Below are 27,709 nucleotides of genomic sequence, written 5' to 3' on the forward strand. Positions count from 1 at the left end.
GCAAGCTACAAATGAGCTCAGGACACATGATTGCTTAAAATAACCTGCATCTTTAGCAAATCAGTACTTTTGGGTTTTAATATTTTTTTTGCAGTAGAAATCCTGTGGGTTTGGGAATTGAGATTATTCAGCTTCAGGCAAGCTTAAGTAGTTCAGAAGCAAAAGCTAACTTTGATGCCAGTGCCTTTCCAAAATGATTCAAAGGGGAAGATCACTTGGATCAAACTGAAGAACCCTGGGGCTGCTCATGTTTTGGAGCTCCAAAGTACTTTAAAGTAAACATGTGCCTTAACCTGGAAGGAAACTCATCAGGGAATTGTCCAGCAGCCTAGAGAATGGATAATTAAAAGGCTGAGGGGCATTGGGTAGCAGAGGCTGCCTGCTCAACAGGGTAAAGGGCTTTTAGGCCTTTAGAGAGCATAACTGAAAGCAGCAATGTGGGAGGAAGGAGAAGAGAGGGGTGAGGAACTTGTTCCAGGGTTTGTCAGGTTCAGTAAAGCAACTTCACGGACAACCGACTTAACTGTTCGGCACGGTATCTTAACTAACGGTATTTTGATTCATGGTGTATCTTGATGTGTGTTCTGCTTCAGGACAGCAATTCTGCTCTCATAGTCTATACATCTCGTAGCGTGAACTGCATGCGAGCGCCATGTTGCGTTCCGCTCCACCGTAGGATCTGTGGATTCCACTATTTGGTGAGACCTGGTCTCAAATACACAGTTGAACATGGGTTGCTTCTGGCCCAGGCTTTTCCATCTCGTTTTGCTTGCTTTTAGGTGCAACAATACCACGAGAGGGGGCTCCAAACACGGCGCTCACCGGGCTGGAGACAACCGGGCACCCAACCCTGATCTTTTGCCAGCAAGGCTCTGGACAGAGAACCCTTAAAAGTAAATAAAAATTGAACACATCCCCTGCTGTTTTCTCCCCAATCTGGCAAGGAAAAAAAAAAAAAGCCTCAAAGAAACCAAACCAAAAAAGCTCAGCTGTAAAAGGCATCTCATCATAAACCCCCAAGGGAACTGTGACCATCTCAGCTCCTGTGAGCTGACAACACAGCAGGACATCAGTTATTAAAGCATTCATTTTGTTAATTGGTGGCTCTATAACTGAAGGCCGCCCGAGGAAAGCTCTCCGAGGCGTCCTGCTTCCAGCGCGGCCGCTCTCGTCCCCTCCTGGGGACGCGATGAAGCTGCGGCGCCCGCGCTCACGGTTTCGCTGGGGCCCCCCTGCCGCCTTCTCCGCGGTACATGCTGCGCTCTGCGAGCGCGCTGGTCTGGAGGAAGGGGGGAGACAGGGGGAAGGAGGTGGGAAGCCTCGGGGCCTTTCTCCTGGCCGAGCCGGTGAGCGGCGACGGTTTCTATCGCGTTGTCCCCGACGAGCCTGGAAACCTCGTGCTGCCCTCGAGTCCTCCGACGCTGGCCGCGGCGGGGGCCCCGCGGCCTCAGATACCGAGGAGAGGCGCCGGAGCCGTCGGCTTCGCGTTGTTCGCTCCTGCGGGAGCCGTTAAGATTTTGGAAAGAGACCGTCCAAAACGTGAGAAAAATCGTGACTCGGGTTGGTGGCATCTCTCCACCAACCCCCCCCAACCCCCCCCACGCGAGGCGCCGGCCGCCTTCCCGCCTCGCGGCGGGCCCAAGATGGCGGCGGGAGGGCGGCGGGCCGCGCTGCGCCGCGCCGCGCCGCCAGGGGCCGCCGGGGGCCGCCGGGCCGGGCGCGCCGCCTTTGTTGGGCGCGGGGCGGCGCGGCGCATGCGCGCTGGGGCGCAGGCGTGGAGGCGGCTGCGGCGGGCGGCGGTGCAGCAGCGGCCCCGGCCCCGGCCCGGCCCGGCCCGGCCCTGCCCGCGGCCCCCCCCCCCGCCCCCTCCCGGCCCCCCGGCGCGGAGCGGTGCGGAGCCCGCGTGGATGGGATGGAAGCGGGACCCTCGGGAGCAGGTAGCGGCGGGGGCTCCGCAGCGGGGGGCGACTGCAGGAGCGTGCGGGGGGGGGGTGTGCAATGGGGGGCGAGGGGTGCGCAGTGGGGGTCTGTAGCGGGGGGCGAGGGACGTGCAACGGGGGTCTGCGTTGGGAGGCGAGGGGTGTGCAATGGGGGTGTGCAGTGGAGGGCTATATTGGGGTGAGGTGTGTGCAATGGGGGTGTGCATTGGGGGCGGGGGGTGTGCAGTGGGGCTGTGTAATGGGGGTCTATACTGGGGTGAGGTGTGTGCAATGGGGATGTGCAATGGGGGTCTGCATTGGGGGGGCGAGGGGTGTGCAGTGGAGGTGTGCAATAGGGGTCTATATTGGGGTGAGGTGTGTGCAATGGGGATGTGCAATGGGGGTCTGCATTGGGGGGGCGAGGGGTGTGCAGTGGAGGTGTGCAATAGGGGTCTATATTGGGGTGAGGTGTGTGCAATGGGGATGTGCAATGGGGGTCTGCATTGGGGGGGCGAGGGGTGTGCAGTGGAGGTGTGCAATAGGGGTCTATATTGGGGTGAGGTGTGTGCAATGGGGGTGCTCATTGGGGGTCTGTATTGGGGGGGCGAGGGGTGTGCAGTGGAGGTGTGCAATAGGGGTCTATATTGGGGTGAGGTGTGTGCAATGGGGATGTGCAATGGGGGTCTGCATTGGGGGGGCGAGGGGTGTGCAGTGGAGGTGTGCAATAGGGGTCTATATTGGGGTGAGGTGTGTGCAATGGGGGTGCTCATTGGGGGTCTGCATTGGGGGGGCGAGGGGTGTGCAGTGGAGGTGTGCAATAGGGGTCTATATTGGGGTGAGGTGTGTGCAATGGGGGTGCTCATTGGGGGCGGGGGTGTGCAATGGGGATGTGCAGTGGGGGTCTGCATTGGGGGGGCGAGGGGTGTGCAATGGTGCTGTGCAGTGGGGGTGTGCATTGGGGGGCGAGGGGTGTGCAATGGGGGTCTGCATTGGGGGGGCAAGGGGTGTGCAGTGGGGGTCTGCATTGGGGTTGAGGGGTGTGTGATGGGGATGTGCAATAGGGAGCTGAGGAGCGTTGTGCAATAGGGGGTCTGCAGCAGAAGGGCAGGAGGTGCATATTAGGGGGACGAGAGGTGTGCGGTGGGGGGTGTGCGGTGGGGGGCGAGGGGTCTGCAGGGGTGAGGAGAGAGGTGTGCCTTGGAGGCCTGCATTGGGGGCGAGAGGGGCGCGCTGCGGGGCTGTGCGATGGGGGGGTGAGGAGTGTGCAGTGGGGAGCCCTGCAGTGGGGGTTGAGGGATGGGGTGTCCGGGGGGACCCTGCAGTGGGGTTGCCCCCCCCCCCCCCCAGAATCAGGGAGCTGTGCAGGGGGAACTGAGGGGGGTGCAATGTGGGGGTCAGGGCTGTGCAACGGGGGCAGTAGTGGGGGCCGTGCCGTGGGGTTGCACAGAGGGGCATTACGCAGTAGAGGGGGGAGAGGGGGGTCCCGGGGGGCGGGGGGCTGCGGTGTGGGCGCAGCGAGGGGGCAGCAGGTTTCCCCCTTCGGGCTCCTCCGGGGCGAAGAAAAGGGGCGCAGGCTCGGGATGCGCCACGCTGCTCCTTTTCCAAGGAGAGGCGGCATCCTCCTCCCTCCTCTTCCTCTCCTTGCCCGGCGCCGGGTCCGGCACGAAGCGGCTCCTCTGCTGTCGCCGCGGGGGGTTCGCCCCCCGCGCGCCCGGTTAAACGTGGGAGCTGCGGGCCGCGGATGGGCGCGCGGGGTCGTCGGGAGCCGCTCCTCGAAGCTGCGCCTGCCCGGCTGCCGTGTCGGCTGGCGCGGGGTTCGCAAACCGCTGCAGTTCGCGGAAGAGTTTTGCTGCCTGAGAACGGGGCCGGGAGCCGGGCAGAGGGGCGCGAGCGCCTCGGCCGGCTGCGGCGTCGCCCGGCGCGGCGCGGCTTCGCTGTAAAGCAGCTGCACGCCTGAAATCCAACTTTGATCCTTCTTCGGCGCAGTTCGCTTGAAGCGTAGCGGAGACGTCTTCGTGTCTGTGCAAACCGCTGGCAGCTAGAAGGGGACGTTCGGCGCTGATTTATTGGCCTTCTGCACGCGGTGATTTAGAGATTAGCGCGGGAGCGGGGGCTTTGCCAGCGGCTTGCTGCGCCTCCGCGGGCGAGATGGGGCTGCTCTGTGCCGCCGCCGGGAAAAGGCGGATAACGCCGCTGCCGTGCCTCGCGTGCTGGTGTCGCGGGGCTCGCGTCGTTCCGTGAAGGTGCTTTAGAAATGGGTCGGTGCTTTTAACAGTAGCTAACGCTTGTTTAAGCCGGGAGCGCGTCTGGCGGGGTGGTGCGCGGTGCCGGGGGCGCGGAGGGCTCCGGGCTGCGCTGGGAGCTCTGCGATGCTCTGCTCTTCAGAGCTGCCCTTTCGCCCCCTGCAACATCTTAACGTTAAGCCTGGTTCCCGAGCCTGGTGCTGGCGCGGAGACGGTGCCTCCCGACGGGACGGGACCGCCCGGCTCACCGTGCACGCGCGGAAAACCAACAAACCCCGCCGAGAAAGAGCAGCAGCGCCGGGAGCGCCTCTTCCCCCGCGGCGGGCGGCTGGAGGGCGCCGCGTCCCGACCGCGAGCCGAGCGCGCCTCGTGCCCGGTTTCCGCCGGCCGGCCGCGTGGCTGGGGCTGGGCGCCCGCCGGCTCCCTGGGGCGTCCGTCCCGCGTCGGCGCCGTGCCCCTGCCGCCGCCTCCCCGTCGGCGCGGCGGAGGGGAGCTGGGGGGCCCTGGGGCAGGAGCGTCTACACGCCTGGTGGTTTTCGAAGCTAAACCCGGTTTCTCCCCAACTTGCAGGTTTCTTTATCCCTTGCAAACTTCCTACGCGCTGTTAATCTTAACCGTTGTCTTCCTGTGCTAAACCCTGCAGAAAACCCGAAGCCGTTGTTTCTGCGGGATCTCTTTTATCTTCAGGAAACATGAAATCACATGTGCGCGTTTCTAGGACAGGATTATTCCAAGAAACAAAGCCGGGAGAAGCACCTCGCCTCGAGACGCGGCACGTATGATTTATCTCCAAACGCTTTCTGTTGTCTGTCTCTAAACCCAGGAAAGAGCAGCAGGGAGGCGAATGCTTAACGTGGCAGGTGTTAAAAGAAATCGGGGAGCCGAATCGGGCGGCCAAGCGCTGTTTTCCCATCCTTCGCGGGGCGGCGCGCGCCGGGGGCGCCCCGGAAAGCCCCTGCCCCGGGGCGCGAGCCCAGCGCCGGTTCGGTGCCGTCCTCCTGGGTCGGCGGCGGCGGCCTGAGGATAAACCTCTGCGAGCGCGGCGGGCGCCAAAACCCAGGCCGGCAGCGCCGCGTGGGCGGCGGGGCGAGTCGCCTCCCCTCCCGAGAGGGGCTTCGGCGCACGGCGACGGCTTTAACGCTGCGGATCGACGTTTTCGGTCGCGTGGTCGTATTCCGGTTATGCTCCGTTGGGCGCCGAACCGGAAAGCGACGACAGTAGCGTTAACCTCATTGCGCTTACGGCAACCGGCGCGGGAGGGAAGTAGCAGAGCGCGAGTGCAGCCGCCTGGCTTTGCAGGGGTGCGATGCTTTTCGGCGGGCTGCGCTTTGGGGGGCGGCGTCCTGCCCGGCCGCCGCCGCCGAGCTGCTGCCGCCGCCGAGGCCGTTGGGCTCGGAGACGGGCAGAGCGGGCGCGCGTCGAAGGCGGCTGGGAGGAACCGGGGGCGGAAAGCCTTTCCTTTGGGAGAAGAACGCTGTTAATGCTGGAACAGTGGGGAAACGTCTGCCTGTCGTCTTTTTTTTTAAAAAAAAAAAAGAAAAAAAGGAAAAAAAAAAAGAAAACATAATAACCCCCTGTAGCAGCCAGAAATCACTTTTCACTTGTGTGGCGCTTTAAAAAACGAGAAAGCTCTCGTTCCTAACAGGCTGTTTAGAAGTAGCAGATTATAAATTTTATTATTTTTGAGCCCGTTCTGCTGCGCTGACGGGGGGGGGGGAACTCCCAAGACGCCCCAGAAGACGGGTGCCGGCGGCCCCGGGAGCTGCGTTTGGGGGAGCCGGCGGCCCGCGGGGGTCGGCGCTGTGCCGGCCGCGAAACCCGGCTGTCGGCGGTGCGGGCGAGCCGAGCCGTCCTCGGGCCGCCAGAAGTTTTGGCTGGCCTCTGGCTCGCTTTGGGGCAGGGAAGGGCTCGGGGGACGGGAAGGTGGAGCGGCCGGCCGCGGCCGGGTCCCCCCCCCAACACCGATTCCCGTCTTTCTTTCGGGCGCGGAGGGGAGGGGGCCGTCGCGCATCCTCCGCCGCCACGATAAAACTTCCTTTTGTCTCCGCCGGCTCCTGGCGGCCCCTCTGCTCAATGCGGCGCTGGGCGAGGGTTTCAATGACATGGTAATTTCATGCCTCCCCGCCGGCGGCTCGGCCCCGGCAGCTGTTGGTCAGTGGGTCGCGTTCACCAGCTGTTACAATACATAATAGAAACAAAGCCTCTTCCCGGACTAATTGCCCCGCGTGGACTTTCCCCTTGCTGCGGGGAGCGGGGGGACCTCCGGCGCCCGTCCCGGGGGCGCAGCTTTGTGCGCCCAGGTCCGCCATCCCGGCGGAGCCCGTCCGGGTCCTGCCGCCCCGGCGCCCTCGTTTGCATCACAAAGCGGGAGTTCGTGCGGCTTCGCCATGGAGAGTCGAGGTATGCGGAGGAAAAAAGCCCTCCCGTCTCCAGGCGGCTCCCGCCGCTTTTTCCCCGCGGCCCCGTCCTCCGTGCGTGGCGGCCGGGGCGCCCGGGTGAAGGGCGCTGCGCGGGCGGCGTTTCGGGGCGTCGAGCGGCCGCTCCACCCGCGACCCGCCGGGAGCCCCTGCGGCGACAGGGGCTGGGAGGGGAGCGCTCCCGCCCGCCTCCCGAAAGGCCAGGGCAGGCTCCAGCCGCCCCGGCTCGCCCTAGCTTTCCCCTCCTGCCGCTTCTCCGCGCGGGTTGGGAACGGGGATGCAGGAAGCGGCTGAGCCGGAGCCCGGGCACCCCGCTCGGTTCCGGGACGCGAAATAAAAGATGCCGACAAACTGGAGGGGGGTTTTGGGGGGCGTTTGGCAAGGCGGGGAGGGAGCCGGAAGGGCAGGTCGCGCAGGGCCGCCTGCTTTGGGGATGGTGGTTTACGGTGCCTTTGAGTCAAAGGGTGTTGCCCCTTTAGAAAGGCACTTCAGGCATGTGGTCTTGCGTCGCTACCGTCACTTCCTTCATTTATTTATTTATTTACTTTTGGAGCAGCCTCTCATGATCCCCTTTCATCACACTGTTTTTAATTTTCTCCCTATTTTTAGCAGCCGCTTCCATGGAGTTAGCCTTTCCCTCCGATGTGATGCTTTTTTCTGAAGAGCAGTTGAGAACCGCGATTTGGGGAGGCGGGGAAGGATGAAAGGAAAGTTAATGTACTGGGACTCGAGTTACCCTGCGACCTCGACTCTTGGGCAATCAAAAGCACCGTCGTTAATAACCGATATAAGAATAAAGCGATCCGTTACCCTGCAAAACCTAGCAGTTAAATAATCACGTAGCACAGATGCAATAAAATATTTCCTGTTTCTTTTTTGTGGTATCCTCCCTCCAGCAGCGAGTCTCAGTTTGCTGGAGGGCGCAGGGCAAAACACGCGTGCGTGCACGTCCCCGTCAACGGAGCGTCCGGCCTCCCGTCTCGCCGAAGGCAGGCGGCAGCTCCGCCGGCCCGGCGCCCGCGTCTCGCCCCACGCCAGCGCCGGCCCGCTGCCCCGAAACGGGGCCGAGCCCCCGCGGCAGAGGTCGTGGGAGGCGCTCGGCGCGGCCGCGAGGCTGCAAGGGCTGGCGAGCGTCTTGCTGCTCTGCTGCCTGTTTGCATACGCAGCGTTTGCCGTGCGAAACGGTTGAACGGCAGCGTGCTGGGTGCTTCCGGAGCCCTTTGAACGTGGACGCTAGGTACAAGCCGTCCTTCGGCATCGGGCGAACTGAAGGTCGCCGTCTGTCCCTAGCACCCGGTCCGAGAATTGAGTCACCGGTGCGGCTGCGCCCGCCGGCGTCGTGGGTGTGCTTGTGCCTCCCAAGGTCTGCGCGAATGCCGCGGGTGGCCCTGGCTGAGTTACTTCCCCAAACGCGGCGGAGACGTTATCCATCTGCTGGTGGAGAGCTTGGCACCCGTGCAGCCGGGGAAGGGCAGGGCAGCAGCGGAGCGCGGGCCGCCGCCGTCCGACAGCGCCGCCGCCTTTGGCGCTTTCGGGAGAGGTGCCTGGGGAAGCTCCTTGCGTCTCGGGCTGGGCCGGCCCTGCGTCTGCAGTCGCAGCTTCCCGCCGGGAGCGGGAAGCCTCCCGCTTCGCTGATGTGACGGAAAGCGCGGTGGCCCCTGCGGCGCCCGGCCGCCGGAGCTGCTGCCGAGCCCCCTGACCCTTCGCTTCTCCCCCGCAGCTGCAGGCGCATACCTGCCCCCCTTGCAGCAGGTGTTTCAAGCGCCGCGTCGGCCCGGGATAGGAACCGTTGGGAAGCCCATCAAGCTCTTAGCCAACTACTTTGAAGTGGACATTCCCAAGATTGATGTGTTTCATTATGAAGTGGACATCAAACCCGACAAATGTCCACGCAGAGTCAACAGGTAAGGCACGTGTTAGAGGTTTTGGCGCTCTCTCCCTGCTTCCGGTCTCCTTGGGGAGATGCAGTAGGCGCCTTTCTCCCTCGTCACTGGTGGAAACCGCTAGGATGAAACTGTCTTGGGTTGTCCTTGCCCTCTCCGTGTGGGGCTGTAAAGCAGTGCTCACAGGTTTCTGCCTCTGCCCGGGATCTGTCTGCAAAACCCTCCCGTGACCAGCGGCTTTCTTGAAGCAGCTAGCCCCGGTGCGGGCCTGAGACGGCGCCGGGCGCAGCCAGCGCTTTCTCAGCCCCGTGTGCTTCGAGCCGCTCTGCGCCAGCGCTTGTAGCGCTTCCCGGCTTCCACGGACGGCTGAACCCCGTAAGCTGTGTTTGCACAGCAGCGTTTGTTCCTGTCCCCGATAGCTCAGGAGATCCTGAACCTTCGCACAGTCCCCTGCTTCTTCAAAGCAGCTGTGCTATTTTGGCAACAGTCCCACATTTAAAAATAGCAAGTCCCAGACCTCGGGCCAGCGCAAGCTTTTCTATTTTTTGTTTTTCTTCTCGCCGCCCTGCTCGCTCGCCTTCCCTCCTGCCCCCAGCAGCCGGGGGCACCGCGAGCCTCGAGGGCCGGCGAGCGGACGCTGGAGCTGCCGCTTGCGATGCTCCGCGATGCTTGCGGAGGCGAGTCGCTCGCTCTCGCCCTGCTGGCGCGCTGCTCGGGTCTGCCGGCAGCTCCGGGGCGCGCGGGCGCCCGTTCCTGCCTGCTGCGTGAGCTTGTCCTGCCGAAGCTGCTGGGAGGAGCGGTGGGGCAAGGCCTGGGGCGGCGGGGGGCCGTCTGGCCCGGGAGGAGAGCCGGCTCGCGCTCCCTGCCTGCGGCGCCGCTGCGAGCCCCCGGCGCCCCGGGGCGAGGAGCTGAGGAGCTGGCAGGTCGCAAAAGGGCAAAGCCACCTCTGCTTTTTCTTCCCCCGTCCCCCGCCTTCCCGTCCCCTCTCGTCTGCATAGGGAAGTCGTGGAGTACATGGTACAACACTTCAAACCTCAGATCTTCGGTGACCGGAAGCCAGTCTACGATGGGAAGAAGAACATTTACACCGTCACGGCTTTGCCCATCGGAAACGAGCGGGTGAGAGCGGGCGGGGAAGCCCTGCGCGGGCTGCCGCTGCCCCCAGCAGCAGCCCGGGCGGGAAGAGCCCGTTCCAAAACGTCCTGCCTCCCCTCGGACGGTGGCATTCGCGTCCTTGAGAGCTGCCGTGATGGTTTCCCCTTCCCTTCCGCACCCAGGTTGACTTTGAGGTGACGATCCCGGGGGAAGGCAAGGACAGGATATTTAAGGTCTCTATCAAGTGGATGGCGATCGTGAGCTGGCGCATGCTCCATGAAGCCTTGGTGAGCGGGCAGATCCCCGTCCCCCTGGAGTCTGTCCAGGCGCTGGATGTTGCCATGAGGCACCTGGCTTCCATGAGGTACCTGCACGAAGGGGGAGCCCGGCGGGTGGGCGCTGGCGGTGGGCAGGGGCAGTGCTGGAGACCGGACGTGCCGAGAAGGAGAGCCGGTTGTCCTCGGACAGGCTGTCGTGCCTGGGACTGGTCTCTAAGGTCTTTGGGGTCGACCGCTGTTGTCTAGTGTCTCAGTGCCACGCCTGGCACGAGGAGTTGGTGCGATCCTTGCAGACGCTCTCGCTGTACAGATAAACGCGGGTGTCTGCTGGGGTTGACCCAGCCGCGGGAGCTGACGGGGGAGCGACAGGTCCCACGGGCTGGGGGTGCTGTGCGGCCCCAGCCTCCGAGCTGACGTGCGTGTGGTTTGACGTGCTGTTTGCTCTGGTTTGCAGGTACACTCCCGTGGGCCGCTCCTTCTTCTCCCCCCCCGAAGGCTATTACCACCCCCTGGGAGGCGGCAGGGAGGTCTGGTTCGGTTTCCATCAGTCGGTCAGGCCTGCCATGTGGAAGATGATGCTCAACATTGATGGTGACTTATTTTTCGTGCTAGCAGAAATGCTTTGCTCTCCAGCATACCCAGCACCACGCGGTGCCAGCTCCCCGCAGACTGTGGGCTGGGTCCCAGCGCCGCTGCGGCGCCTCTCTATGTAGGGTCTGGCCCAGAGGAGACGGTTCCTGGGTATTTAGAGCCTAGCACCCAATACTGATTCCAGTGGTTGGGGGAGGGTCTCGGCTCTAAGGAAGGGTTTTCAGGTGTTGTAGATCTTGCTGCCAAATGAAGGGATGTTTTCCTATTGGCTTCGATGAAAGGAGGGGCAGGGGCATGCAGAAGCTGCTCAGGGCTTGCTCCTGCTCTGTGTGTCAGTGGAGCTTTGCCGAGCTGCCTGCGCCCTGGGGCAGCGACGGGAAGATGCACTTCTCGAGCTGGTGGAAGTTGGATGAGCTGCAGCAACGGGGCCGGGCGTGTTTGGGGAGGCTGGACCTGGCGTGTTTGGGGAGGCTGGACCTGGCCTGCTCTCTGGCCAGGTCTGGTGCCTCTTCGAAGAGAGCAGGGACACATCTTGGCATCTGTCCCGCAGTGTCGGCGACGGCCTTCTACAAAGCGCAGCCCGTCATCGAGTTCATGTGCGAGGTGCTGGATATCCGGAACATAGACGAGCAGCCGAAGCCCCTGACGGACTCGCAGAGAGTGCGTTTCACCAAGGAGATCAAAGGTAGAGCCCCCGGCCGGCGCGGCGAGACCCGGCCCTCGGCGGGCTCCGCCGCGAGCCGTGGCCTCGGCAAACCGGCCGGCGTCCCCTTCCCGGCCCCGCGGTGCGACGGGGAGCAGAGCTGCGGGTGGGCACCTCTCCAAGCCTGCTTCCTCGCTCCCGGCGCGCCCAGTAGCCCCTCGCAGCGCGTCTCTAAACGCGCCTGCTCCGCGAATGGTTAATTAGCTAAGGAAAGGGTTTGCGGCATCGCCGGGAAGTTGGGCAAAAAGGAATCGCTCGTGGCAGCTCCCGCGCTCACCAGTGCTTCTGCTGTGTCTCTCTCTCTTGCGTTAGGTCTGAAAGTGGAGGTTACCCACTGCGGGCAGATGAAGAGGAAATACCGCGTGTGTAACGTTACCAGGCGACCGGCCAGCCACCAGACGTAAGGCGGGTGGGAAGATGCCCTCGGAAAAATCCGAGCCGTTCTCCTTTTTAGCAGCTGCCGTCAGCGTTAGCGAGAGCCGCGAGGGAGGCTCTCGCCCGTGGCAGGAGAAGGGACCGGGGTGCTCGGCGCTCGAGCGGGATGCAGGGGAGGGCGGCCGGGGGGCTGCCGAGGGCGGGAGTGAACGTGCCAGGAATTGTCCTAGTTTTTACCTCCGAGTTTGGTTTCCTTCTGGCTTAAAATAGACGCTGCCAAAGCAGAAGGTTTGTCAAGGGATAAAGTAATCCCCTCACCTTTAAATTATTTGCGTGTGCCTGCAAGCAGGCCGGGCCCGGCAGCCCTGGCGTGGCGGAGCGAGGAGCCGCGGCCGCGCGCGGGGCGCCGGCGGGCAGCAGGGCGGCCGAGTCGCTGCCCCCACCGCTCCTTCCTCCGCGAGCGTTGCCGGCGCCCGTCCCCGGGGCTTCTCCAGGCCCTGGGGATTGCACCGGGGAGGCTCGCGGGCAAAACTGGGTTTCAGCCGAGTGCCGGGCGAGGAGGAACGTGGCGACCCGTGCGGGAGTCCCGGGGGGCTGCTGGGCTAGGTGGGCGGTCGCAGGGCCTCCTGCCCTGCTGCTCGCCGTGGGGGGCCGCTGAGCTGTAGCGGGAAGGGGGCAATGGATGCTTTTCAGGCTGCCCACCCCCCAGGTCTCTGAAACGTTCTTATTTTTTTTCAGAAACTTTGCCAATAGTTCGAGCTGGGGGGGGTGAGGGAGGCAGAGAGGATTTTTGGCTTTTGTCGCGCAAGCCCGAGTGCTGGCAGACAATCTCTGCTCCCAGTTCTCCCGCGATACCGGACCGCATATCGCGGTGCTGCCGGGCCCCCACCCAGGGCAGACGGGGAAGGCGAGCGTGCAGCGGGAGCACCTCCCTCGCCGAGCCACCCCAGCGCGTTTCCCACTCGTTTCCCCCGCTGCCCTTGGGAACCGCCCCGGGTCCGTGTTCCCGGCACGTGCCCAGGTGCATCTCGGCGAGGCTCCGGCGCCTGTCGCGGCGCGCACCCGGCCCCGCTGCCCCCCTCGCTTTAGCATCCGTTCTTCCAGCCCCCTTGGGCTTGGTAAGTGCGGAAGGAATGTGCCGCCTCGCCGGGGTATTCGGGGACGGCTTGCCTTTCTAATTTCGGCTCCACAAAGAATATCGGGTCAATTCTTGGTTTTCACAGAGCTCTTTATGGAGCGGGGGAACAGCTGGTGCTGGGTGAGCTTGGGTATCACGCGCTCCTGCTAGCGACTGCGCAGCGCCGTTCAGCCCTGCCGCTGGGACGTTTGGTTGTTATTTTGTTCTTTGGTTTTCTTCCTTCTCACCCTTCCCCACGGTTTTGAAGTGCGAGATGCACCTCCTTCTCCCCGCTGCGCTCTCCCAACCCTGGCTCTTTCCAACGCTCGATAGCCGCTGCCCTATATCGGGGGAGGCCAGTTAATCTTGCCTTGAGCTCGGCCCAGCTCCCAAAGTGGGCACCAAGCACAGAAGTCCTGAGCGCCCGTGCAGCTGTTTTTATGTACCTGACGGTGGCATGTGTGGCATGTCCTGTAATAAACATTTGCCCTGATTAACTGGATTAGTGAGGAAGAGCTTTATTTAGGGACCTCAGTCCCACACTGGGATCAGAGTATTCCTGTTTTGATTTCTGAAAATACCACTGTTCTGCTTTTATTTTCTGTTTTGGTAGCTTAGAGTGGGAGCCTGCCAGTTCCCTCTATTCCCAGCCAGAGTAAGTAGTGCTTTAGCTTTGGAAGTGCCTGTTTGGAGTAGGTGCATCCTTCGTGTCCTACCTCTGCCAGGTTTCCCCTGCAGCTGGAGAGCGGTCAGACAGTGGAGTGCACAGTGGCTCAGTACTTTAAGCAGAAATACAACCTGCAGCTGAAATACCCCCACCTACCCTGTCTCCAGGTTGGCCAGGAGCAGAAGCACACGTACCTGCCCTTGGAGGTGAGTGCCAGCTCTGCGCCGCTGGGGCCCAGCTCCTGGGCGCCGTGCGAAGCAAAGGCGGCGGTCTCCGGCCTTTGCTGCCAGAGGCATGACCGTAGTCTGCAGCTGATGTGCCGTGGGCCCTGCCCGCCTCGGTGTTCACCTGCAGAGAGCCGTTTCTCAGAAGCGAGGGATGTGCCATAAAAATGCCACTTTCCTCGTTCCTGCTGGAAGAACTTCTAACGTAAAGCGGATGTGGATGTTAAACGCGGAGTCAGCGGCTCTGAACGCTGAGCTGAACAGCCCTTCTCTGTTCGCCAGCGCAGCTGCCGGCTCGGCGCCTCCGCTTCGGTGCTAGCTGCAGGGCCGCGGGCCCGCGGGCCGCGATGCTCCGTGCCCAGCGTGTTCCTGACGTGCCGCGGCTTGCTTTCTCCTGCCGTGCAGGTGTGTAACATCGTGGCAGGCCAGCGGTGCATCAAGAAGCTCACAGACAATCAGACGTCAACCATGATAAAAGCAACGGCCCGGTCTGCCCCGGATAGGCAGGAGGAGATCAGTCGCCTGGTACGTGGCCCGAGTCCTTGTGGCGGGAGGGACGGCGTGGGGGCTGACGCAGGTCCAGCGGGGGCTCTGGCAGCCTGGCGGCAGGCCACGGTCTGGCACCCGTGATGGGCAGTGCTGCAGCCGGGCAGGAGCAGGTTAATGACCTGGTTGCCGTCCAGACGGATGTCTCTGGGCTTTGGAAGCGGAGGACATCTGATATTCCTTCTGGGACTCTTGATATCAATCTCTTGCCAGTTTGAACCTTTCCAGTGAAGCCTTAAATCTTAGGAGCAGGCTCTGCTCTTGGTTGTGTTGCTCAGTTCAAAGAGCAGGTCAGTTTGGAGGACAGAGTTGGCCTGCTGTTAAATCGCTGGCCCTCCCCTTGCAAAGGACACTGCAGATCCGTAACTTCAGGGGCCTGCGCTTCCCGGGCAGCTGGGCGCTGCGTGGGTGAAGCAGTTGGTCTCATTCCCTCCCACTGGCCCTTCCTTCCCTCTGCAGATGAAGAATGCCAGCTACAACCTGGATCCGTACATTCAGGAGTTTGGCATCAAGGTGAAAGATGACATGACGGAGGTGACAGGGAGGGTCCTGCCGGCACCCATCCTGCAGTATGGAGGCAGGGTAAGCAGGACTGCGCCACTTGGATGTTTGCTTTGCGCAGAGAGATGCTTTCATGCTGCAAAATGCCAGTTTTGACCAAAACTTGTGCTACCTTCGGGTTTGTAGGTTAGAGCTGGAAATTTTTTCGGGGAGCCTTAGGTGCTTTTGCAGCATGACTCTTCTGAAAGTTGTAGCCAAATGTCTTCCTTCTAATGATGAATAAAGCAGGCTCAAGGACATTCAGGACAAGGCTGTGGTTCTCCCATGGCCTTCCTCCTGCATGCCCTTGCCATGTTTTGGTCGGGGCCACATGGCCGGGAGGACCCTCGCCGAGTGCTGCGATAGGCCCCGGAAATGCTGGGAGCGGACTTCGGTGGGGGCAGATGCTGAAGGAGAGCAGCGTAGCGGTGGGATGGAGAGTGCAGGTGCTGTGCGCTGCTCTCCCCGGGGGGTTAGTGGTGTGGGGCCAGAGTGGGTCCCGTCGCTTTCCCAGCGGGATGCGGCCGCTCGGCGGCAGCGCTCTGACCGTCTGTTTGCCTTGCAGAACCGGGCCATTGCAACTCCCAACCAAGGCGTGTGGGACATGCGAGGGAAGCAGTTCTACAACGGCATTGAGATCAAAGTCTGGGCGATTGCTTGCTTTGCCCCGCAGAAGCAGTGTCGAGAAGAGGTGCTGAAGTAAGGAAAGAGGCAGCCCGCGCGGGTGGGCCAGGCGCACGGGGAGACGCGTCCGCGCTGGCGCGCCATGCAGCCACCTGGCTTTTCGCAGCCTGAGGCTGCGCTTCCCGTGCCGCTGGTGCTAGGTCTATTGCTCCGCAGTACAAATTTGATCCGGATCTGGACTGGGTGTTCAGTCACGTTTCTGTTTATCCAGAGTGCTTGACTGTTTATCCTGGCTGCAACCAGTCCCTGAGCTGGCACAAGGCCTGCCAGGTTGAAGTTAGCACGCTGGCACTGTAACGCACGCGCGCTGTCAGCAAGCCTCTCCCAGATCCACCCTTTGCAGCAGGTAGCTGCAGGGTTTCAGTCTGCTGCTGCAAGCTCTAAAGCCAAGATCGGCTGTGTTGAACCCTTCTCGTCTGAACTTCCTCAAGCAGAAGCTGGATGGGGTTGCGAGGGACACTTAATTAAAAGTTTTCCCTAGACCTTGAGAGCTCAAAATTAAATTTTATTCAACAAACTGTCGGCCCCACTTCAGCTTTACCTTGGAATAGTTTCCTTTGGGCTCCGGCCCTGCTGGGGCTCTTGATCCTTGGAGTGCCCTTTGCTGTCTGTCCACCCACAGGGCTAATCAGTATTTGCCTGTGGGAGATGTCGTCTCTGGCTTCTGGTGGGAGAAGTGGGCTTCAGCTGCTAAAATGCGAATGTGCCCTCTGCTTTTAAGGATATTCAGCCCCTGCTGAATTAGTGTAACTTACATAGGAAGCATACTAGCTGTCCACAGGTTTTTATTACAGAGTAATTTTAGGCTTTCTGAAGAGCTTTGGTAGCTTAGAGGTCCTCTGCCGTAGTAGGTGAGTAGCACTGAGTGGCGATAGTTTATCTGATTTAGGAAAACAGTCACCTTGGTTTTGGATTCTGATGGGGACCCAGGTTCTCATGACCTTCCCCTGCCACTAGAGGCTGGATGTATGTGGGGGCAAGGATTTTGTGTGCCTTCTGTGGCCGTGTTCGGTGCTGCTATCTGATGGGATGGTTTGGAGCGGCTCTCTGAGTCACTAAATCTGCAGCGACTGGGTGCAGGGGGAAGTGAAACACCACTTTGGGGTGGGGGAGTGCTGCTGGGCAGAGCTGGGAACCCCGGGCTCCTTGTGGCAGTTTCTGCATCAAACTTAGCTTCAGCAAACCAAAAATCTGGAGTGTGTCTGACCTTGCGCACAGGCAGAGCACTCTGTCTGGTTGGGTAAGCGAAGGCTTGCATCAATTTTGCAAATCACCTGGAAATCAGCTGTGCCAGACAGCAGGTCTGCTCCCTCTTCTCCTGCTTTCAGAATGAGAAAAGCTTGCAAGTCATTCAGTCTTCCGAAAAAACATCTTACTCTGGGTAAGAGGCCTTACGAGGGCACGGCCGGGCTGGGACTGTTCAGCTCTAGCACACGTTGGTCGTTCTGTGCCGCATTCCGCACACCATGCGGTGCAAGACAGGTGGTGATTTCCCTTTCCCGTCTCTCTCGGGGCTTGCTGGATGCTGGAAAACCACAGGCGTGGTAACGTGCCGGGCCCTGGTCCGTTGGGCGCCGGAGCTCCCAGGCCCTCGGCCTCGCTCGGCGGCCGGGGGCTGCGGCGGTGCAGCCACGCAGAAGGGCTGACTTCTCTCTCCTTCTGGGCACAGGAACTTTACGGACCAGCTGCGCAAGATCTCCAAGGACGCGGGGATGCCGATCCAAGGCCAGCCCTGTTTCTGTAAATATGCCCAAGGTGCAGACAGCGTGGAGCCCATGTTTCGACACCTCAAGAACACCTATTCAGGGCTTCAGCTCATCATTGTCATCCTGCCGGGCAAAACGCCGGTGTACGGTGCGTCTGGGGCAAGCGCGAGCGGGAAGAGGAGAAGGGTTTTGCTCTGGCTCAGCGGGGCTGGCTCTGCTCCTCCCGTAGCACCTCCTCTCCCGGTTTTTGAGGCCAAATGCTGAAAGCTGTGCTTTGCCCATTGCCTCCCTGTTCACGTGCTTCCTCTGCCCGCAGCTGAGGTGAAGCGCGTTGGGGATACCCTCTTGGGAATGGCCACACAGTGCGTCCAGGTCAAGAACGTGGTGAAAACCTCCCCGCAGACCCTTTCCAACCTCTGCCTCAAGATCAACGTCAAACTCGGCGGGATCAACAACATCCTTGTGCCTCACCAGCGGTTCGTACGGCTGCTGCGTCTCACAGCTCTTGGGCTGGTTTCAGAGGTCCCCCGTGGCCTCCTGTCCCTCGGGCCAGCCGGGTTTTGCGCCGCCCGCCTGGCGGGGAAGGGCACGTGGGCTGCGACGCGAAGCAGCTCTTGGAAACGCGGGTTCCCAGCCTGTCTTGCCTTGCAGCGAGCTCTTGCTGGGCCTGTGCCCAGAGCCTGGAGGATGGGAGATGTCCCTATGCGATCTGCTCCTCTCCGTGGGCTGCGCGTCGCCCCGCGATGTCTGAATGTGCCTGAGATGGTCCCGAAAGGCTGACTGCTCCTCTCTCCTCTTTCCCACCAGCTCTGCCGTCTTTCAGCAGCCGGTGATCTTCCTCGGGGCTGATGTCACTCACCCGCCGGCAGGAGATGGGAAGAAACCCTCCATAACGGCCGTAAGTTCCCTTGCCGGGGCTGGGCTCGGAGCCCGCCGCCCTCGCTGGCACGCTGGAGCGAGAAGCAGCTCCCACCGGAGCCTCGTGTCCCGTGAAGGGGCTGCGTCACCTCTGCCCCCCGTGACGCTCCTCGAGGTGGCCCCGTGGCCTTGCCGGAGGGTTTGATCCGGCGGCCGGGGAGGTGGGAAACGCTGCGGGGCCGCGGCGGGAGAGCTGGCGGCCGCCAGCAGATGGGGCTCGCGACGTGCCGCGAGCTCGGGGCGGCCGCGGGGCATCCGCGCCGGAGCCCGCGGGCGGCGCGCGAGGAGCCGTCCCGGCCGCGGCGCTGGTCACGGGCTGCCGGGAGAGCGGGCCCCTTCCCAGGTGGAAAGCAGCCAGGGTTTTCGGAGATGGGGGGAACTGGGGTGACTGGACGCCTCCCGAGCCTTTTGGGGTGAAGGCTTCGCCTCCTGCACTGAACGCCCGCGAAACGGTCCGGTGCTCGCGTGCGGACGCGGCCGGGCGGCGGCGAGTCTCGGGTTCTCGTAGCGCCTGTTTTAATTAAGCACGTCAGCGTTTTCCTATGAAGTTCTTAGCTTTGCAGGAGTCGTAGCTCAGGTTTTCATTGGCATGCAGATGCATCTTTGGAGGAGTGTTTTTTGCTTAATTAAAAGGAGTTAGGAAATGCTTTTGGCTGTGCGCTCGTAGGGGTGGGTGGGACAGAACAGTCTGTTTCCTGGCGGCGGCGCTTCCCCTCTGAAAACATTTTCAAAGTGCATTTTTTGCACAGGACCACTGCGGCTTTCCCCCGCCCCCTAGTTTGTGTGAAAGATTTTTTCAAACTGCAGGTGAGGAAGAGGGAAAAGCTTTCAAGTGGCCTTGACCCTCTGCATAGGCGGTTATTAAGATAACAGGACGGGGTCTGCTGCTGAGACTGATGCCGGAGGAAGCGTTTTTGGCGAGCGGATCAGCTCTGGCGATGCAGCCCGACGTCTAGAGCCGCCTTCGCTAAACAAAAGCGAAACCGGCCCCGAGCGGGGGCAGCGAGGTTTGTCGCTGCCGGGGGCATGGGGCTCTGCGGGCCGACGGGACGCGGAGCGCGCAGCGAAACCCCCGCTGGCCTCGCGGCGCTTTGTCTCCCCGCGCGGACCCCGAGCCGCTCGGACGCCCGTGACTCAGGCTGAGCCCCCAGCCCTGCGTCACGGCCGAGCCCGGCCGCCCTCCGCCTCTGGCCCTGACGTCTTTGAGGTCTCCTTTCCAGGCTGCGGTGGGAACTCCCTGCTGACGGCTGACAGCCCCGTCAGCCCCGGGACTTCCCCGCAGCTCCGGGGCGGGCAGAGGCGATGCCGGCAGATGCTCTTTGCAAACGCTCGCTTGGGTGGGTGGCCCTGGGGCAGAGACCTGGCTCCAGCTGCCCGGGAAGCTGCGATGTTGCCGTGGTCGGGGGGAAGGACCTGCTGATGGTGGAGCTCCCTGGTGTGAGCTTAAAAAGGATCTAAATAGCTTTTATAGTGGTGGCACTGCAGCTGCAGGTGGGGTTTCGTACCGGGGCTGTCGTCTGCAGTTTCATCACGGCAACGAAAGTTCAGGATAGCGTAGTCCTTTATGGAAGCTAGAAGGTCTCAAGAGAAGGACAGAGGGAGAAGAGCATCAGCAAGTGGAAAGGGCAGCCCCGCTCTCCCCGGCTCTTGGGCAGGAGGAGCAAAGCAGGGGCAGAGCAGTCAAAACCCCCGTTCACACGTAGCGGCTGTGTGGCTCGGCGGTGTCAGCCCGCCGTCTCGCTGGAAATTCCAGTGAGGACCATGCAGAGCATGAAACCAAGATGTGGCCACCACCGTGGAAGTCCTTTTTGGTCTTTGCTCTCTTCTCTCACTGTCTGGGAGCTCGGGGACGGCTCGGGCCTGCTGTCAGCTGTGGGTGTTCGAAGGCCAGGAATGTCCCACGTCCCCTCCGTCCTCCTTATTGTAACTCGTGGGCCTGGCTCACCTCTGTCACTGCAGGTCGTGGGCAGCATGGATGCCCACCCCAGCCGGTACTGTGCCACGGTGCGCGTGCAGCGTCCTCGCCAGGAAATCATCGAGGACTTGTCCTACATGGTGAGGGAGCTTCTCATCCAGTTCTACAAATCCACTCGCTTCAAACCTACCAGGATCATCTTCTACCGCGACGGCGTTCCCGAGGGGCAGCTCCCGCAGGTGAGGAACCCCTGGGCGCCGTGCTGGGCCGGCAGAGCCGACCTGCCTCTGGCTAGAGGGAAGGGGCTTTAAGGCCTGGGTTTGCCTTGCTGGCATTTGTGCTGTTTGAGGTTGTTGGGTTTGCTGAAAGGCTTTGTGCACACTGGAGGCATTGGGCTAATTCTGCTGGCGGGAGCTGGGCCAAAGGCTTGCAACTCTGGGGGTGCTGGGCATCTGGGAGTCCACTCGGGATGTGCAGGGCAGCCTGCGGCCACCAAGCAGCTTGGGACAACGGGTGTTTTGCTCTCCTCTTTTTCCACTTGTGTTTGGGTATAGACCGTGCCGAGGCAGCTTTTCCAGGAGGGCTCGCAGGGGAGAGGATTAGGTCTCTTGCTCCTGCCACTGCCTAAACCTGCGTCGGCTCCTGCGGGTGCCCTACGGGTGCATGAGAGCAGCTGGGCGTGGGAGCCAGCCCGTGCGTTGCCTCACTCTGCGCGCGGTTGTGTCTCTAGATCCTTCACTATGAGCTCTTGGCAATCCGAGACGCCTGCATCAAACTGGAAAAGGATTACCAGCCTGGCATCACTTACATCGTTGTCCAGAAAAGGCATCACACCCGCCTCTTCTGCGCGGACAAGAACGAGCGGGTGAGCGCTGCGGAGCGCCGGGGGCCGGCGGTGTCCGATTCGTCGCTGGCATTAACGCAGAGCCAGCCCGGAGCTGCGCAGGGTGGAAAGCGCCCTGCTGGCAGGCAGAGCCCTCTTCCCTGCCTGAAACACGCTGCTAAGCTGACTCTTGCATCTGTGCCGATTAGGCTGCTTCAAGAAATCCAGGCAGCTGTTTGCTGTTGTTATGAGTTACTGGGTGCAGATGATCCTGGTGACTCTCTTGAAACGGCCTCTGTCAGCTTGAAAACATCTGTTGTTTTGGTGATTGCTGTAGCTGCTGACATTGGGGCAGGAGGAATAACCCCATGCTTGCTCACAGCTTGTTCACATCTTGTGCTGTGCAAGCAGAAGTCCAAAAAACAGGACTTGCGGTGGGCTGTTCTGCCTTGCAGGTGTATATGCTATTGAGGGCGTGAATCGAGCAATTGTGAGTTTGGGAGGAGAGTGTTACCTGTGCAACAAAAGCACCGAGTAACTCATTGATTGCTATAACTTTTCCTAGATTTGATCTAAATTTAATTTTGATCTAATCTGACCAGACTCTGCCTCTACCTGATCATGAGGATTTAACCTTGGGACTGAGAACAGGTTTTGATCTTGGCATAAGAGCCGTGATACCTTACGGCAGAAGCTCTAGCGTAAACTGTCTGCAGAGATCCCTGGACTTTTTGCCCACTTAATCGTCGTTCCTGCAGCAGGATGGGCCGGTGCCCAGCCTTCAGCCTGCCTGCTTCCCCTTAGCTGTAGGTTGCTCTGTTTGAGTGTCGTGCCTGGTGTTGATGCTGGCAGGAAATGCCAGCAAGCCTGTTTGGGCAGAGGGCAGAGCAGGGAGAGGTGCTTCTGCTCCCCACTTAATAGGCGCTTGTGGAACTGCTCGGCACGGTGCTCCCAAACTGGAAATAACCCAACACTGTGGTGCTTGGATCTCTTTTTATTCCCTGCAGATTGGGAAGAGTGGGAACATCCCAGCGGGAACAACAGTAGATACAAATATCACCCACCCTTTTGAGTTTGACTTCTACCTGTGCAGTCATGCAGGCATTCAGGTACCGTGCTCCAAGCTGATGTTGTGATCCTGCCGTTTTTCCTCTGTTGTGGTTGTGAGCTGCGTTCTCGCACGTGAGACGGGGCCCTTCCTGCCGCCTCCCTTGGGGAAGGCGAAGGCTGGCCCTGGAGACGTGGGCAGCTCTGTCCGAGCGGCCGTTGCAGCGCCTGGGGGAGCAGGTGCCAGGATGGCACAGCCGCTGCGGTACATGGCACCTACTTACTCTCCCTCCTGGAGCCGAGGATCTCTTGGAGAATTTCCTCCTTTGGAGAGGCCAAATCAGCAGCTTGTCAGCTGGCGTCTCGTGCTGGGCTCGCGGTGCTCCTGCTCGTCAGACGGGATCCGTGGTCTGGCTGCGGGTGGAGAGTTGGGGACAGCCGGCCGGAGCAGGCGGGTTGCTTTGCAGCTGCCTTCCTTCAGGCAGCCAAGATTAGTCAGAAGCTGCACTGAAAAAAATTGTGGCTTGAATCACTTGATTTATAGCTGCTTCCGCAAGGGAGGCTTTTTGGCTTCCTCTCTGCCTGCAAGGACAGCGCGGAGCTGGCCCGGTTCAGGGGGAGCCGCGGGGGAGCCCGGCTCGGTGCAGCAGGGAGGCGGTGCGCTGCGCCGGTCGGCAGGTCGCTGCTGCTCGCTCCCCGGGGCGTCTGGCAACGGGGCGGCTGGGCAGCTGCTTTAGCGCTGGTTTGCACCTCGGTGCAAAGTGCTTTTTCCTGTCTTGCGGTGCCCTTGGCTTAGGGAAGGGCAGGATAGAGCGTGGAAATGAGAGGCAGATGGATGGGGTGAACCGACCTCACCTCGGGGAGGGGGCGACGTCTCCTGCGGGCCCCTCTCCCGCACAGCGCTTGCGGCCGCCTCGTGTTTGGGCGCGGGCAGCACCTCCCACACCGCCCGCTCTCCTCCCCAGGGCACGAGCCGGCCGTCCCACTACTACGTCCTCTGGGATGACAACCGGTTCACCGCGGATGAGCTGCAGATCCTCACCTACCAGCTGTGCCATACCTACGTGCGCTGCACCCGCTCGGTCTCCATCCCAGCGCCGGCCTACTACGCTCGGCTGGTGGCGTTCAGGGCCCGCTACCACCTCGTGGACAAGGAGCACGACAGGTGAGCGGCCACGCGCGTCCCCGGAGCAGGGACCGCAGGGGTGACCAGCCAGTGAGCGGCACCCTGCTTCTGTGTCTGAACGCGGCTGGATGGGAGCAGCTTTGCTGCAGAGCCGTTCCTGGGGAGACTCGCGCGTAGCCATGTCCTCGTAGGGCTCAGCCCGGCAGGAGCGGGGATAAAGGGGGCTAATACCCCGTCCTGGGCTCGCCCAGGCCCTGCAGTGACCACCTCGGGGTGTTTGAGCGTTGCTAGCCTCCTCGGGATGCCGGCATCTCTGCCATGCTGGGCACGGTTCCCAGCGCACCTAGCATGCTGGTGCTCGGGGACAGCCGCGTGCCACCATCCTTCTCCCCAGCGGCGTCAATAAGCCAGGAAGAGGTGAGCGATCGCCAGGCCCCAGCGCCACAGCGTGGGGGTCTCGCATCCCCCACGGTGGCTGGTGGGCTGGGTCCGTTGGTCGGGAGCTGCCGTGAGGTGACTGTGGGGGCTCGCCTTGACCTTGGTGCAAGGCAGAGGTGCAGATGGCATCCAGCATCCTGGTCCCTGACCTGCGCGGGGATTTCCCAACGTTCCTACGGGGAAAGCCTTAAATAATTACGCAGTGATTTTCTTGCGCTTTCAGCGGCGAGGGCAGCCATATATCTGGACAGAGCAACGGCAGAGACCCCCAAGCCTTGGCGAAGGCTGTGCAGGTTCATCAGGACACTTTACGTACCATGTACTTTGCTTGAAAGCCTAACTTTTGTTACCTCACTCAAGAAAGCTTTCAGATTTGTAGGAGCCATACAAAAAAGGAAGCATTGGGACACCTTGTTTTTTTTCCAATGAGAAATCACTGCAGGGCAGGCAGCGTCGATTTGAGGCAGGAGACCAGCACCACGGGACAGAAAGATCCAACACCTTTGTAGGATTGGAAGAGACTGATTATTTTTTTAATTTTTCTGGCTTTGCAAAATTTTGACCTGACCAAACACGTGAAGGCATTTAAGGAAGGGATAAAACTTCCAGGAGGCAGAAGCAGGTTTTCATTTTTAAGATGCAATACTATAGACTCCTGACTGTGAAATGGCGGATTTGGTCCTCCGTTGCCCACCAGGCGCTGGTAGGTATTTTTTGTGGGGTTGGGGGGAGGGGATTTTTAGAGCCTTAAAACAGAAGACTAGATTTATAAAACTAATATTTTAGAATATGAGATGCTTTAATGGGTTAAGGGGAAAAACAACTAGTTTATAGGAGAATTCTAACACTAACAGTTCCCCCCCAAATAATTCCCCCCCATATAATGTAAGGCACCCTAGCACTTAGCTCAGAACTGAAAACTGTCTTCCTTGTGTTAAAAGCTAGTTAGCTGCTGCCATTCGAAGCAACAGTCACAGACTTTTCCATGGGTGAGTGCCTTACTATGATGCTGCAAAATTTCAATGTTTTTAATCTTGTAAGGAAAATAGTAACCTTGTCTTGATGGTGGTCCATATTTCCATCGGAAGGAGTTAATTTTTATGGTCCTAAGTTGCAGTTTGTGTTAGATCACAACCTCACGGTGGTTGAACTCCATTGAAAGATGTGCACTTTCATATAGGACAAGTTTAATGGCTGCTGACCCATTTTTGTTTCCAATGTACTACTTGTTATTTAAAACTGTTTCTGACAAATGGGGGCATCTTCACCCCATGAGGACAGAAATTGCTATCGATTATTTTTTTTCTGACTTTCTATGATGGACACCGGGATTTTTTTACTAAACATTATTTTTATATGATACTGAGTCTGTTGCCAAAATACACAAGTCATTAACATTCTCAGAGTTTACATCACTGCACTTCCTGAGGCTGTGCGCTCCCGCCAGAGATCTCTAACGTTTCCTGTCCGATGCGTGCGTTACAAACTGCAGTCCACGCAGCTTTGGGGTATTCCTCAATGCCCTCGTCTCCCATGCGTCATGTGCGTTCCTCACGTGTCCGTATGGGCTGACCGCTTTCTGAACTACCACGTACCCCGACTTCAGCATGTCCAAACTGTCATAGATTCTGCTGCTAGGTTTTGCTGCTCTTTTGTGTCATGGTATCACTGATTTCATGCACAGGGTTTTTATTCTGAAAGCACACCAGATTATTCCTTAGTCAGACTTACGAAATACTTGTTATTGTCCTGGGGGAAACTCCTACTAATTTTTGTTTGTAATGGGGAAAAAGCCTTTTTTTTCCAACAGTAAAACAGTGACTGTTTTTTGGACTCATTTTGCTGTACAGAATGACCATTCTGCACAGCAGGGCAGTAGTAGCAACTCCTTACCAATAGCGTGTGGGCAGATTATCTGATTTTTGTTGATATGAAAATGTGCACAAAGCTTCCTTCGAGAGAAAGAGTTACGTGTACACTGCTACTGAGCTCTTAAGGGGAAGAGCTCTGTTATCAATTTACTGCCAAAAGTGAACGCATTTTCAAAGCCTATCACAAGCACTGCCCTTTGTCAGCATGCATTGATAAAGCACGCCTTTTTATTTTGTCCTTTCTGATGTTTAAACTTGCCTTGCTAGTAGTTCATAAAAGCATTAGTCATGTTGACCCATTGCTCTGTCCTAATACCAAGAATTCAGTGTACTGGTTTTCTTTTGGGGCAACACGTTTGTGAAAAATGAAGACATCAATATGCTATGCAAACTAAGTGCTGAGCCCACTGATGTCACGTTTTGTGAAGATCCTACATTTAGCACAGTTGTATTTTTCTCAAGACTACAGTATTTGGCTCATGTTCTCCTTTGCACCTTGTGTCAAACTCCACTGCTGTATACCTACAAGGTGATGGGGAGAAAGCCAAGAACCATTCATGGTCAGTAGGGTAGTGAGCTCTTAAGGGGGCTTTTAGAGAGTAGGGAATGAGTGAACACTAAGTGTCAACATGAGACGCCTACATTCCTATACACAAGTGCCTGCATAGTGACACAAATTCAGCACCTCTCCCATTTCATCCTCAGAACTCTGGCTTGTGTTCATTGAAAGCGAAATGATCTCAGAGGGGCTATACCCACCCACCTTGTATTAGGAAGCCCCTCACTGAGAATAAAACTGGGGGGTTATGGTCAAGGTTCTCTCTGCAAATCAGTTTGTTCACCAGCATTATGACCGAAAGCACCTTGCTGCTCTTTGGCAGCTAAGGGCAAAGGTATTTTGATTTCTACTTTTTATTTTAACGTTTTAGTTGGGTCTAGAATTCTGAAATGTCTTTTAGTAGCTGTGGCATAGCACATGCCATTTTTAGCCATTTGAAAAGAGATAGCGTGGGCATTTACAGAAACAGCTTGTTGCTCTGTAACAATTTTTTTTTTAACCTTGAGACTTGAAATGTAAAATGGACCTTTAAGATTTGCACTCATTTGTAAGGTGGCTGTTCATAGAAAACTATGAATGAAGACTTGCTGATGTAGCACCTACTTTTAACAGCAATTTTAACTACACAAAAGCTTCATGGCTTCTGAAACTCTCAGCTGTTGACTTGCAGATCGTGTTCTGCCCTTACTTCACCCTCTGCATTGGGTTTTTCATGGTTTTAAAGAAATAAATAAGCCAAACTCAGCTGCTGTGCCCTTTAAACCATATTTCCATTTTGAAGAGGTTTTAGAAAGGGTTCGAGTTACCCGCATGTTTTGTATAATGGACTATGCACTGTACCTTCCACACGGCTCCAGCATTCAGTATTTCTACCCTTTTCTTGTCCAAGATGCAAATGAGTAATTGCATGTTGAGGTGCTGTGCGTTTTGCTACCCATAGCAGATAGGTGTTAACCTGTATACATATCACGATTTGTAATTAGCCACAAACCCCACACAGTCATCCTGAATGGCTCCCGAGTCTCTACCTTCTAAATGCGCACGTGTCCGTTGTGCAACTGGAAAAACTGCCGAGTGCATGCAGATTTGTGGGAAGAGGAATAACTTTCATTTATCTGTCAATTGTTGAATGCTGTTTGTTTCCCTTATCTCATATCTGAACATAACAGGGTGCATGAGGGCAGAACAGCCCTCAGGAGAGCTTAGTGGGAAGGCAGTCGGAGTGTTCTGGTATTTGCAAGCGTATGACCTGATGTCTAGGATCGAAAAGCCCAAGCATTCAGCGTTGCCTCATGGAAGGTTTTCTTCTTGGAAAATTAGCGTGAAATAAAAGAATGTGATTCTTTCAGGAAGGGAAGCCAGACTGCAGGACAGCAATAAACAAGTGAAATTCATATCTTGCCTGAGTGATTTGCACTTCAATAGTTGTGAAAGAAAACTGATGGGGATTCCAGTGCTTTTGTGTTCGATTTCTAGCCCCTTTCGTACCTCCTTTATACAAGCAAGTGTTGAACTGTACATAGAGTGTTTACAAGACACTCTGTTTGGGTTGTTATTTTTCTTGTGTTTTTTTTTTTTTTTGCTTTAGCTTGAACTCTGTATGGTCCATTTGTTAAATAGACGTGAACAGTTGATGTACAGTACTTACTAAACAAGCAGCAGCACAAAACTTATTTTATTAAGAAAATATGGCTTATATTTTAAAGGTTGAATATCAATTTTTTTGTATGCGTGGAATTAAGACTGGTAAAGAGTAACAAAATCCTTGGATTAGGCCAAAAGAAAATACTGTAAGAGCATAACCACCTCTTTATTAAAGAAAATGGTATGATTAAAGAGCTCCAGAACATTGTATTTATATTTGATTTGATTGGCTTTGTGGATTATTTTTTTCTTTGCCTTGGTCCTGATTTTTGCTTGCAACTTTGACTTTGCAGTCCGAAGTGTCTGTTACCCTGTAACTGTTGGCAGAAGACCTAAATAAAAGCAATGTGAATATGTTGGGGTGACACTCCTGAGTCAGA

General features: G+C 58.5%; 2 protein-coding genes across 5 annotated transcripts in view; both read left to right on the forward strand.

The window, feature by feature from the left end:
* The first annotated feature begins 1,858 nt into the window (after nucleotides 1–1,858).
* AGO1 (argonaute RISC component 1) lies at nucleotides 1,859–27,683 on the forward strand. 2 transcript variants are annotated; one of them, XM_068917071.1, is made up of 19 exons: nucleotides 1,859–1,937; nucleotides 8,300–8,483; nucleotides 9,461–9,581; nucleotides 9,740–9,921; nucleotides 10,290–10,426; nucleotides 10,977–11,111; nucleotides 11,442–11,529; nucleotides 13,347–13,494; nucleotides 13,918–14,037; nucleotides 14,518–14,640; nucleotides 15,164–15,297; nucleotides 16,952–17,136; nucleotides 17,305–17,464; nucleotides 17,796–17,886; nucleotides 19,866–20,060; nucleotides 20,552–20,686; nucleotides 21,652–21,753; nucleotides 22,657–22,856; nucleotides 23,479–27,683. In XM_068917071.1, exons 1-19 carry the CDS (start codon nucleotides 1,913–1,915, stop codon nucleotides 23,585–23,587), a joined length of 2,574 nt encoding a protein of 857 aa, XP_068773172.1. In that variant the 5' UTR covers nucleotides 1,859–1,912; the 3' UTR covers nucleotides 23,588–27,683. The 2 variants fall into 2 exon arrangements, with proteins under 2 accessions (XP_068773172.1, XP_068773173.1); XM_068917072.1 differs by lacking the exon at nucleotides 1,859–1,937 and adding an exon at nucleotides 7,924–7,942.
* The window catches only part of AGO3 (argonaute RISC catalytic component 3), a 44,983-nt gene continuing 41,142 nt past the window's right edge, over nucleotides 23,869–27,709 (forward strand). For all 3 annotated transcript variants that reach the window (XR_011135947.1, XR_011135948.1, XM_068917069.1), the window contains exon 1: nucleotides 23,869–23,958. Coding sequence is in view for 1 of the 3 variants with exons in the window: in XM_068917069.1 (XP_068773170.1) it covers nucleotides 23,922–23,958 (37 nt within the window). In the remaining 2 variants the exon portion in view is untranslated. The remainder of the gene's footprint in view (nucleotides 23,959–27,709) is intronic.

Source organism: Struthio camelus, chromosome 23 (assembly GCF_040807025.1).
Source record: "Struthio camelus isolate bStrCam1 chromosome 23, bStrCam1.hap1, whole genome shotgun sequence".
Taxonomy (NCBI): domain Eukaryota; kingdom Metazoa; phylum Chordata; class Aves; order Struthioniformes; family Struthionidae; genus Struthio; species Struthio camelus.

What these genes read in the sequence shown, in the direction of transcription:
- AGO1 (XM_068917071.1), top strand. Translation starts at nt 1,913, where the DNA reads ATGGAAGCGGGACCCTCGGGAGCAG. An exon ending in GATGATGCTCAACATTGATG is followed by an intron (nt 10,427 to 10,976) that starts GTGACTTATTTT and finishes TCTGTCCCGCAG; the next exon opens with TGTCGGCGACGGCCTTCTAC. An exon ending in TGTCGAGAAGAGGTGCTGAA is followed by an intron (nt 15,298 to 16,951) that starts GTAAGGAAAGAG and finishes TTCTGGGCACAG; the next exon opens with GAACTTTACGGACCAGCTGC.